Source organism: Sapajus apella, unplaced genomic scaffold (assembly GCF_009761245.1).
Source record: "Sapajus apella isolate SASKATOON/1434 unplaced genomic scaffold, GSC_monkey_1.0 scaffold52, whole genome shotgun sequence".
Classification (NCBI taxonomy): domain Eukaryota; kingdom Metazoa; phylum Chordata; class Mammalia; order Primates; family Cebidae; genus Sapajus; species Sapajus apella.
This window is the reverse complement of record NW_022436992.1, coordinates 13,461,758-13,473,523: the sequence shown is the minus strand read 5'-3', so window position 1 is coordinate 13,473,523 and position 11,766 is coordinate 13,461,758. Positions and strand designations below refer to the sequence as shown.

Sequence of the window (11,766 nt, the reverse complement as noted above, 5' to 3'; positions counted from 1 at the left end):
ATTGTAATGATCAGCTGTACGGTAGATTCATGTCCCTGAGTTATGATCAACTTTCACTAAAAACCTAGGAAAATGTCATCCATAGTACTGCTGACCCTGAGACTTAAAACTGTGGATCCAGTTCTTGCTCTTCCTACATAGAAAATCTCCTTTTGAACTGGTGTCTCATGGTTGTGGCTGTGCCACATACAGGCTCGGGGAAGACACAGGTTCACACTCAGAGTTGGCAAAAACTTGGAAGCCCTGACATCCTATAAAATGTTACTTGCCCAAGATCCAAACTTTCAAATTCAGATCCTTCTTCCCACTGCTACTGGTAAATTAGACTTTATCTCTATTAGTTTTTAATCAAGGGAAACTGTATATCACACTGCTCACAGAGGAGACATGTCTACCTCCCTTCACCTCCCACTCAGTGGCTCTTTCCACACCACTGCACCCACCAGGGGATTTGCATATTGTCCCCTAGGGAGGACCTCCCCTTGTGAGTCCGAGATAAAAGCTCAACTCCAATCTTGTCTTGACTGATCAGGACTCCTCAGCGTACCTTCTCACGATGAGGCTCTGTGCTCAGCTCCTGGGTCTGCTAATGTTCTGGGTCCCTGGTAAGGACAGAAAGAGATGAAGGAGGAGAATGGGGTGGGAGGGTGAGCTCTGGGGGCCCCATTGCTTCCCATGTTTATTCTAACCATGAGTTGGAGGGCTATGGCTTATGCTCCAGTGAAGGGAATTTATATTTTGCCCTGACAAATATTAGAAACCTACTAAAAGCAGTGTTCTGAATAATATCTTGAGAAGTAAAGGAGCTCTTGTGACCATTTAATAAAGGGTTCATTTTAAAAGTTTGTTTTTATGATATGAATAAAAAATAAATAAAAATTTGTAAAAATAAAAGATTAACCATAAATCAATACTATAAGGCACATCTCGAAAGTTGCTCATGATGCTTGCATATAACCTTGCACTTCTCTCTCATAATTTCAGGATCCAGTGGGGATATTGTGATGACCCAGACTCCACTATCTCTGCCCGTCACCCCTGGAGAGCCGGCCTCCATCTCCTGCAGGTCTAGTCAGAGCCTCCTGCACAGTAATGGATACACCTATTTGCATTGGTACCTGCAGAAGCCAGGCCAGTCTCCACAGCTCCTGATCTATGGGGCTTCCAACCGGGCCTCTGGAGTCCCAGACAGGTTCAGCGGCAGTGGGTCAGGCACTGATTTCACACTGAAAATCAGCCGGGTGGAGGCTGAGGATGTCGGGGTTTATTACTGCATGCAAGGTATACAATATCCTCCCACAGTGGTACAGCCTCGAACAGAAACTTCCCTGCTGGGGTGTCCCAGCTTCTTACATGCACTACTTGTCTGGGGAGCAGCTCAGCAGGGCCTCTTGAGTATGCAGAAGAGGAAGTTGTTGGAGAACTCAGGGGCAGAGTTTGCTATTGAGGAATCTGGCCCATGAGAGTCTCAGCAGCACCTTAGTCCCACGTGGTCAAAACTCCATTAGTTGCCAGCCTCATCCTCACCCTGCCTGTCTTGCTCACGATTGCCAAGTACATTCAGTCAGCATAACAGCCAGAACATAGGTGCAGTTTAGTGACAACACAAGTGGAATACATGTGGAAAATGACCAGTGTGGGGTTTATTTTATACAAATTAATACTTGGTGATAATACTTGGAATTATTTCCCCACTTCCCTTACTTTCTATTTCCCTTTACCACTCACGCTAAACTACACTTTCCAGTGTCATGTTGGAGAACGTGTTCTATACAAGCTGTCCTCAGGGGGAGTATGGATATGAATAATTTGTAAAACTGTTTGATTTCTGACTGTTCTTAGACTTGTTAATCCATGGCAGATATAAGATCTTAATGTCAAGAGACTCTAATTTGCCTCTATTACTTTTTTCCCAGTGAGGAGGGAGTTCTTACAACTCCAAAAGTGAGCTTCCAAAATAAGCAGCATTGGCCGGGTGCAGTGGCTCCTGCCTGTATTCCCAGCACTTCAGAAGGCCGAGGTGGTTGGATCACCTGAGGTCAGGAGTTCAAGACCAGCCTGACCAACATGGTGAAACTGGGTCTCTACCAGAAATACAAAATTAGCCAGGGTGTGATGGCATTTGCCTGTAATCCCAACTACTTGGGAGGCTGACGCAGGAAAATTGCTTGTACCTGGGAGGCAGAGGTTGCAGTGAGCCGAGATAGCACCATTGCACTCCAGTCTGAGCTACAAGGTGAAGATCTGTCTAAAAAAAAAAAAAAAAAAGGCAGCATAAACTGAAAAGATAGAGAACACAGAGTTTACTAAATATGCCACAGGAAAAAATGCAGAAATATATGAGAGGGCTTTTTTTTCCCCTAAACCAAATTCTAACTGTAAAAGCATTTATGCTAAGTACTATTTAGGGATGATAAATTTAGTACTATATCATATAATAAAAGGTTTCAAATATTTAAAAAATATATTATTTACATATGACATCATCCTTACCAGAAAATGAATCTGGATCTTGTGTTTTAGTTGTAAAAATAGAAAATTTATTCTTTCAATAGATTTTTTTTGTATTTTTTTATTGTTTGATAATTTTTTTTTATTTTTTTATTTTATTTTATTTTTTTTAATTTTTTTCCCTTTTATTTTATTGCATTTTAGGTTTTGGGGTACATGTGAAGAACATGCAAGATTGTTGCATAGGTACACACGTGGCAGTATGATTTGTTGCCTTCCTCCCCTTCACCTATATCTGGCATTTCTTCCCATGCTATCTCTCCCCAACTCCCCACCCCGCACTGTCCATCCCCTATTACCCCTAACTGACCCCAGTGTGCAGTGCTCCCCTCCCTGTGTCCATGTGTTCTCATTGTTCAACACCTGCCCATGAGTGAGAACATGCAGTGTTTGATTTTCTGCTCTTGTGTCAGTTTGCTGAGAATGATGGTTTCCAGGTTCATCTATGTCCCTGCAAAGAACACGAACTCATCGTTTTTGATGGCTGCATAATATTCCGTGGTGTATATGTGCCACATTTTCCCTGTCCAGTCTATCATTGATGGGCATTTGGGTTGGTTCCAGGTCTTTGCTATTGTAAACAGTGCTGCAATGAACATACATGTGCATGTGTCCCTATAGTAGAACAATTTATAATCCTTTGGATATATACCCCGTAATGGGATTGCTGGGTCAAATGGAATTTCTATTTCTAGGTCCTTGAGGAATCGCCACACTGTCTTCCACAATGGTTGAACTAATTTACAACCCCACCAACAGTGTAAAAGTGTTCCTATTTCTCCACATCCTCTCCAGCATCTGTTGTCTGAGATTTTTTAATGATCGCCATTCTATCTGGCGTGAGATGGTATCTCAATGTAGGTTTGATTTGCATTTCTCTGATGACCAGTGATGATGAGCATTTTTCATATGTTTGTGGGCCTCATGTATGTCTTCTTTTGTAAAGTGTCTGTTCATATCCTTTGCCCACTTTTGAATGGGCTTGTTTGTTTTTTTTCTTGTAAATCTGTTTTAGTTCTTTGTAAATTCTGTATATCAGCCCTTTGTCAAATAGGTAAACTGCAAAAATTTTTTCCCATTCTGTTGGTTGCCAATTCACTCTAATGACTGTTTCTTTTGCTGTGCAGAAGCTGTAGAGTTTGATTAGGTCCCATTTGTCTATTTTGGATTTTGTTGCCAATGCTTTTGGTGTTTTGGTCATGAAGTCCTTGCCTACGCCTATGTCCTGAATGGTTTTGCCTAGATTCTCTTCTAGGGTTTTTATGGTGTTAGGTCTTATGCTTAAGTCTTTAATCCATCTGGAGTTAATTTTAGTGTAAGGTGTCAGGAAGGGGTCCAGTTTCTGCTTTCTGCACATGGCTAACCAGTTTTCCCAACACCATTTATTAAACAGGGAATCCTTTCCCCATTGCTTGTTTTTGTCAGGTTTGTCAAAGATCGATAGTTGTAGATATGTTGTGTTGCCTCCAAGGCCTCTGTTCTGTTCCATTGGTCTATATCTCTGTTTTGGTACCAGTACCATGCTGTTTTGATTACTGTAGCTTTATAGTATAGTTTGAAGTCTGGTAGTGTGATGCCTCCTGCTTTGTTCTTTTTGCTTAGAATTGACTTGGCTATGCGGGCTCTCTTTTGGTTCCATGTGAAGTTTAAGGTATTTTTTTCCAGTTCTGTGATGAAGGTCATTGGTAGCTTGATGGAGATAGCATTGAATCTGTAAATTACTTTGGGCAGTATGGCCATTTTCACGATATTGATTCTTCCTAACCATGAACATGGAATGTTTCTCCATCTGTTTGTGTCCTCTCTTATTTCGTTGAGCAGTGGTTTGTAGTTCTCCTTGAAGAGGTCCTTTACGTTCCTCGTTAGTTGTATTCCTAGGTATTTTATTCTCTTTGTAGCAATTGTGAATGGCAGTTCATTCTTGATTTGGCTCTCTTTAAGTCTGTTATTGGTATATAGGAATGCTTGCGATTTTTGTACATTGATTTTGTAACCTGAGACTTTGCTGAAGTTGCTTATCAGTTTCAGGAGATTTCGAGCTGAGACAATGGGGTCTTCTAGATATACAATCATGTTGTCTGCAAATAGAGACAATTTGACTTTTTCCTTTTCTATTTGAATACCCTTTATTTCTTTTTCTTGCCCAATTGCTCTGGCTAGAACTTCCAGTACTATATTGAATAGGAGTGGTGAGAGAGGGCATCCTTGTCTAGTGCCATGCAAAATAGTGTTGTTTTTTTTTTTTTTTTGTTATTTAGTCTTTATTTCATAGTCATAAACTTAACCCAACTCTGCAATCCAGCTAGGCATGGAAGGGAACAAGGAAAACATGGAACTCAAAGGGAACTGCAGCGAGAGCACAGATTTTAGGATACTGCAAGCAAATGGGGTGGAGGGGTGCTCTCCTGAGCTACAGAAGGAATGGTCTGGTGGTTAAGATAAAACACAAGTCAAACTTATTAAAGTTGTCCACAGTCAGCAATGGTGATCTTCTTGCTGGTCTTGCCATTCCTGGACCCAAAGCGCTCCATGGCCTCCACTATATTCATGCCTTCTTTCACCTTGCCAAAGACCACATGCTTGCCATCCAACCACTCAGTCTTGACAGTGCAGATGAAAAACTGGGAACCGTTTGTGTTGGGTCCAGCATTTGCCATGGACAAGATGCCGGGACCTGTATGCTTTAGGATGAAGTTCTCATCATCAAATTTCTCCCCGTAGATGGACTTGCCACCAGTGCCATTATGGCGTGTGAAATCACCACCCTGACACATAAACCCTGGAATAATTCTGTGAAAGCAGGAACCCTTATAACCAAATCCTTTCTCTCCAGTGCTCAGAGCACGAAAATTTTCTGCTGTCTTTGGAAACTTGTCTGCAAACAGCTCGAAAGAGACGCGGCCCAAGGGCTCGCCGTCGACGGCAGTGTCGAAGAACACGGTAGGGTTGACCATGGCTGATACTAGAAGGCTCTAGGCGGCGGCGGCGTCTGCAAAGCCGCAAAATAGTGTTTTAACAAACTTAATGATCTGTCATGTCAGTTATATATCACAATGTTGCGTGATAGACCCAAAATGATTAGAGCAACAGAACAAGAAGATCCTACTTCAGGTTTAAGATTTAAAATATATTTGAGATGATTTTCTACTCCAACATAATGAATTTCATGGCAAGTGCAATTAAAATTCTGAAGTGCCATTTCTGTTGGGTTTAGTAGACATGACAATATTTATATAGAAATCAAGCAGACTGGAGCTGTGAAAATAAAAAACATAAGATAATTAATACACTGTTTAAAATACTAAGTAATGCATCACAGAGCTTAAAAGTTGTTACAAAATTCAGGGAGAAGCGTATATAGCAGGAACAGGAGCTAAGCAGTGTCATCATCATCTTTTGCCATCAAGTGATTGATGACACCTAATGACCTACGATTCTGCTTTGATGTGAGAGAGGGAATAAGACCCAAACAACTCAAGGTGGTTGGACACTTTTAAAACAAGCAAACATACAGCCTACATGGTGTTGATATCCCGAGGGGCTATACTCTCAAGTTGAAATGGTAAAAAATTAATGACTCCAAATACTGAAAGGGATACAAGGAGAATCAGAGCATAATCAAATGTATTACAAAGAAGCTTCAAAATATGGTGGACTAAATGTGATGAAGTTTCTCTGTCTGTGCTATAGCAATGTAGAGACTGACAGGTGGCTTTGGTGGTGTCGACGGCTCTGCTCTGTGAGGTCACTCAGGTGGGCAGGAGGCATGGCCACACTCAGAGCCCAGTTCTCCTCCTTTGTCACAGTCAGTGTCTCCACATCCATTCCTCAGCAGCATAAGGTGGAGCAGAGTGAAGGGAAAGCTGTTTTCTTATAAAGACCAAAGAAAACTCTAGCTTTCCACCAGGGATAAATGTTCTTTTGTGTAAAGCACAGGTTTGTGAAATTTTTCACCAAGTGAATCTGGTGAAAAACTCAGCCTTCTTGTTTATTAATCTGAAAATGTATTTACATGATTGCTGGAAATAATTTTTAATGTATGATTATATTTGTGGCAGTCTATCTGAAGTTGTCATTTACCACTGAGAATTACTGATAAAAATTACTGATAAAAAAAGATTCATCTGTGACAAACACTCCTCCTTTGGAAGGACTCTGTCTTTTTATCCCTTTACACTCATTTTAAGCCCTTCAATGGCCTTTTTTTTTTAAACAATCAATGTATTAAGCTTAGTTTATTATTATGTTTAATAATTAATTTTCGCGATCACAAAATCAATACTAAATGTTGCTATGTCAAAGACCTGCCTGTAGATGGCAAACAAATCCCACAATAAACCAAAGAGATTGCCATGATCTAAAAATATTAACTTACATTGTAAGGGTAATAATGTCTGATTATCAACATGGAGCCCCTAAGGCTGAAATGGGGTATATGTGTGACCTGGAGCACCCAGGAGGAGTTTCCAGTGTGTTGTGTTTTGGGGAAACCCCTCTGTGCTCTGTGCTCTGAGAATTCAAGCCTGGCACTATTCCCCTTATGTAGCTATAGGAGATGGAGATTGAGGAAATTGAGGCTAAATGATGACAAAAGGCTGGGACTGTGATCTAATAGAATTAGTGTTCTGTTAAGAATAGAAAACCAGAGAGTTCTCCTCTTCTCTCTCTTTCTCTTCTCTTGCCCCTAACCCTACTTTCTACCCAAGGTGGCTATCTCCAAACCAGGAGGAAGATCCTTACCAGAAAGTGAAACCTGTTGGGCTTTGATCTTGGAATTTCCAGCCACCAGAAACATAAAATTAATTACTGTGGTTTAAACCATCCAGCCATATCCATTTTGGTGCTGGAGTCCCAGCGGACTACTACACCATCCTTGCCATCTTCGAGCACAATCAGCCCCTGGAGACTTCCCGTGGACACGGATACCCAGCTTGTTCCTGTTCCTCCTGCTGTTCTGATTCTCTAGTGAGGAAGGAAGGTGGAGGCTTCATCCTGTTTGCATATTGTACTAGCATGTCTCCCTTGAAGATTAAGTAGTCTGTTTTGCTTTCTAATCAGAACTTCATCAAACTGAATGAACTATTTGCTTGGTATTAATACTTGGGGATATTCATGTGTGCTCCCCCTTAGATGCCAGTGGGTATGTTGTGTGTACCCTGTCTCCTACCCCTTTTTGTATGTCCCCACAGAGGTCACTGTTACCTGTGGGAACAAACAGAGTGTTAACAGTGTTCTATCATAGCTTGACTCCAGCAGAAAACAGGCCCAGCTCTGAACTCCTGTTGGCTCCCAGTTCCCTGTGGACACAATGCCTGACTGGGTCAGGGTCCAACTGCCTGGGCAGACATCACTCTGGCCATCAGCAGCCAAGTTGACTAAGGAACCTCATTGTGAACAGGATTCCAGCAGCCGTGTGAGCCATGAAAGCTTGGCCGAGATATCCCACATGGCTCCAGTCAGAGGGGAGGCTGCCCATAGACAGTGGAGGGGTTTCGTCCTGTGACCACACAGCCAGTGAGCCTCATGAGCTGCTCTGTCTGACAGGGTCCCCCATGGGGAGGACCTGCCCACAGGAAGCTCTGGGCACCAAATGTTCTTCTCCTATTTCCTGGATCCACTGCCTGTCTCCCTGGAACTGCTGCTCAGTTCCTCGGAGCCCCTCCAGTCACTCAAAGTTCTCAGCAATGGGCAAGTCACTGCTCAGACCAGCAGGAATATGGGAATAGAGCCTGAGTTTTCTCACTCTTGGGCTCTCAATGAAGAAGGAGTCATGGAGGGGTCCACCATTGCTGGTTTTAAAAGTTCCTGCTCAATTTATCAAAAGTTAAAGTCATGAGCTCTAACAGCAAAGTTATATTTATTCCTGTATAAATGTATGCATTATATTGATTTATAATATAGTTGCATAGCATATATAGATATATAAATATAATTTATATCCAAAACATCATATTTATTTAGGTTTACATAATGTGTACATACATATTTATGCACACACACATAAACACACACACATATTAACTTATTTAGCATGTGCTTCTTTTCATTCTAATCAGAGAACCTGACTAAGTAAAGACTCTGGGGACATTTGCTGTTCCTCCCTCTTTGGCTCCATCACGATACCAATAACTCAGGACCAGTGAGGACAGAGCTGAAGACAGCTGGCCCCAGGAGCCCAGGCCCAGGCCTAAGGCCCTGGTCTCTGAGTCTTTCACTCTGACTGTGGGCTCTGGACTTGGTGCAGTACCCTTGGGAGTGTGAGCAGTTTCCTTCCCTGAAGCCCCTGCCAAGAAGCCTCATGGACAGGACCTTTGGCTCCTTCCAGGTCCTCAGCCCCATGGTTCAAGGGAGTTTTAGCTGCTTCCTCCACAGCCCAGGGCCAGAACCCAGCAGCACAAGCCTGACCCTAATCAGCCCTGGGTTGAGAACTCTACTGCAAATCTCTTCCCTTTTATTTCCATGCCTAAAATTCTTTCTTGGTCTTAAACTCATAGGCCACTTTTTCACAACTGCTGAAGCTAAGGTTGTCATCTGGAAGATTAGGAATTTGACTTCACTGCCATTCTCGGGGCTTCTCCTGTTCTATTCTCAGAAGGTAAAAGTATCTACAGACTTTCTTTCTTTTTTTCTTTTTAATTTATTTTATTGCATTTTAGGTTTTGGGGTACATGTGAAGAATATGCAAGATTGTTGCATAGGTACACACGTGGCAGTGTGATTTGCTGCCTTCCTCCCCATCACCTACATCTGGCATCTCTCCCCTTGCTATCTCTCCCCAACTCCCCACCTCCCACCTTCCTTTCCCTATTTCCCCCCAACTGACCCCAGTGTGTAGTGCTCCCCTCCCTGTGTCCATGTGTTCTCATTGTTCAACACCCGCCTATGAGTGAGAACATGCAGTGTTTGATCTTCTGTTCTTCTGTCACTTTGCTGAGAATGATGGTTTCCAGGTTCATCCATGTCCCTACAAAGGACCCAAACTCATCGTTTTTGATGGCTGCATAATATTCCATGGTGTATATGTGCCACATTTTCCCTGTGCAGTCTATCATTGATGGGCATTTGGGTTGGTTCCAGGTCTTTGCTATTGTAAACAGTGCTGCAATGAACATTCGTGTGCACGTGTCCTTATAGTAGAACGATTTATAATCTTTTGGATATATACCCAGTAACAGGATTGCTGGGTCAAATGGAATTTCTATTTCTAGGTCCTTGAGGAATCACCACACTGTCTACCACAATGGTTGAACTAATTTGCACTCCCACCAACAGTGTAAAAGTGTTCCTATTTCTCCACATCCTCTCCAGCATCTGTTGTCTCTAGATTTTTTAATGATCGCCATTCTATCTGGCATGAGATGGTATCTCAATATAGTTTTGATTTGCATTTCTCTGATGACCAGTGATGATGAGCATTTTTTCATATGTTTGTTGGCCTCATGTATGTCTTCTTTTGTAAAGTATCTGTTCATATCCTTTGCCCACTTTTGAATGGGCTTGTTTGTTTTTTTCTTGTAAATCCGTTTTAGTTCTTTGTAAATTCTGGATATCAGCCCTTTGTCAGATGGGTAAACTGCAAAATTTTTTTCCTATTCTGTTGGCTGCCATTTCACTCTACTGACTGTTTCCTTTGCCATGCAGAAGCTGTGGAGTTTGATTAGGTCTAAACAAAAAGAACAAAGCGGAAGGCATCACACTACCGGACCTCAAACTATACTACAAGGCTACAGTAATCAAAACAGCATGGTACTGGTACCAAAACAGAGTTATAGAACAATGGAACAGAACAGAGGTCTCGGAGGCAACACCACATATCTACAACCATCTGATCTTTGACAAACCACACAAAAATAAGCAATGGGGAAAGGATTCCCTGTTAAATAAATGGTGTTGGGAAAACTGGCTAGCCATGTGTAGAAAGCAGAAACTGGACCCCTTCCTGACACCTTACACTAAAATTAACTCCAGATGGATTAAAGACTTAAACATAAGACCTAACACAATAAAAACCCTAGAAGATACCTACAGACTTTCTTCTCCCCATACGACTTCACTTAGAAGCTTAGTGAGATTTGGCAAAGCTCTTAACACCTACACAGCAGCTAGCCCCCTCCTCCTGTGGTGTGTAGGGCTGTAGCTGTCTCCTGCTGGGCAAGCAAGGACAGTGAGTCTCTCCCAGCCCAGGACAGGAACAGGAATTAGAGACACATGTGATCAGCTCCAGAATGAGATATCAGAGGAGTAAGGGGAAGTAGACAGTATTTTGGATGATGTTGATCCCGTATAATATAGGCAATGATGGCAAAGAGAGCTTTGCCCTGCATTTTTTTTTATTTGGTTAGGAGCAGGGTCTCACTGTGTGAACCAGAATGGAGTGCAGTAGCATGATCATGGCTTACTGTAGACTCAAATTCCTGGGCTCCAGCCATCCTCTCACCTCGACTTCCTGTGTGAAGACTACAAGTGCTCACCACCACATCTGGCTAATTTTTTAATTTTTATTTTTAGTAGAGATGTGGTCCCTGCTATGCTTCCCAGGCTGGTCAGGCTCCTGGGCTCAAGCAATCCTCCTGCTTTGGCCTCCCAAAATGCTAATGTTAAAGGCATGAGCCACTGTACCTTGGCCTGCCCTTTTTTTCTGGGATAGCTATGACTGGCATAATGATTAGAGTCACTGCAGCCCTCTTGAGACCATGAAGCATTAAGCCCAAAATTGAAATCCAAAGTGGTGCAGGTGCAAAGCAAAAATGTAGAAAGACATATTGGAAAGCTGAGGCAGGTGGATGGCTTGAGTTCAGGAGTTTGAGAATAGCCTGCATTGAATTGGTTAGCATCACGTGATAAAAAAGTTAAATATACAAAACTTACAAAATAAGCAAAATAATAAACATGATAAATACTGAAACATAAGACTTTTATTGTACTTCTACTTCCTCACCATAATTTGTGGTCATCAACCCAGAACACTGACATGGAGTTCAACATTTAAGATCAGTGTCATTTTTATACTCAATTGCTTTTTCCAACCTTGTTAAAAAGTCTTAATTTGGTAGATTTCTCAGAAGACATACAGATCAAGCTTTCTTCTGGGATCACATTTAGAACTGCATTTGTTTGTGTTTTTACCAATGAAGTATGACTTTGGGTTAAATTACCTGAGATTACATAGCACTACAAACTATCATGCCAAGTCTTCCCATATGTTTTCTTGCCAGGACAGTGAGTGTTCTTGTGAAGGGATATGATGTAGGCATG

General features: G+C 42.0%; 1 protein-coding gene and 1 gene segment (V, D, J or C); one reads left to right on the top strand and one right to left on the bottom strand.

The window, feature by feature from the left end:
• Positions 1-508: 508 nt before the first annotated feature.
• On the top strand, positions 509-10,160 carry LOC116526986 (the record flags this gene model as incomplete). The annotated part of the segment is given in 3 exon segments: positions 509-605; positions 985-1,281; positions 10,156-10,160. Coding segments are annotated over 3 exon segments (351 nt in total), but the record flags the coding sequence as incomplete, so codon positions are not given.
• Positions 4,745-5,508, bottom strand: LOC116526977 (peptidyl-prolyl cis-trans isomerase A-like). Its single transcript, XM_032243735.1, has one exon. It carries the CDS (start codon positions 5,463-5,465, stop codon positions 4,971-4,973), a length of 495 nt encoding a protein of 164 aa, XP_032099626.1. The 5' UTR covers positions 5,466-5,508; the 3' UTR covers positions 4,745-4,970.
• Positions 10,161-11,766: the final 1,606 nt, after the last annotated feature.

What these genes read in the sequence shown, in the direction of transcription:
- LOC116526977 (XM_032243735.1), bottom strand. Translation starts at nt 5,465, where the DNA reads ATGGTCAACCCTACCGTGTTCTTCGACACTGCCGTCGACGGCGAGCCC.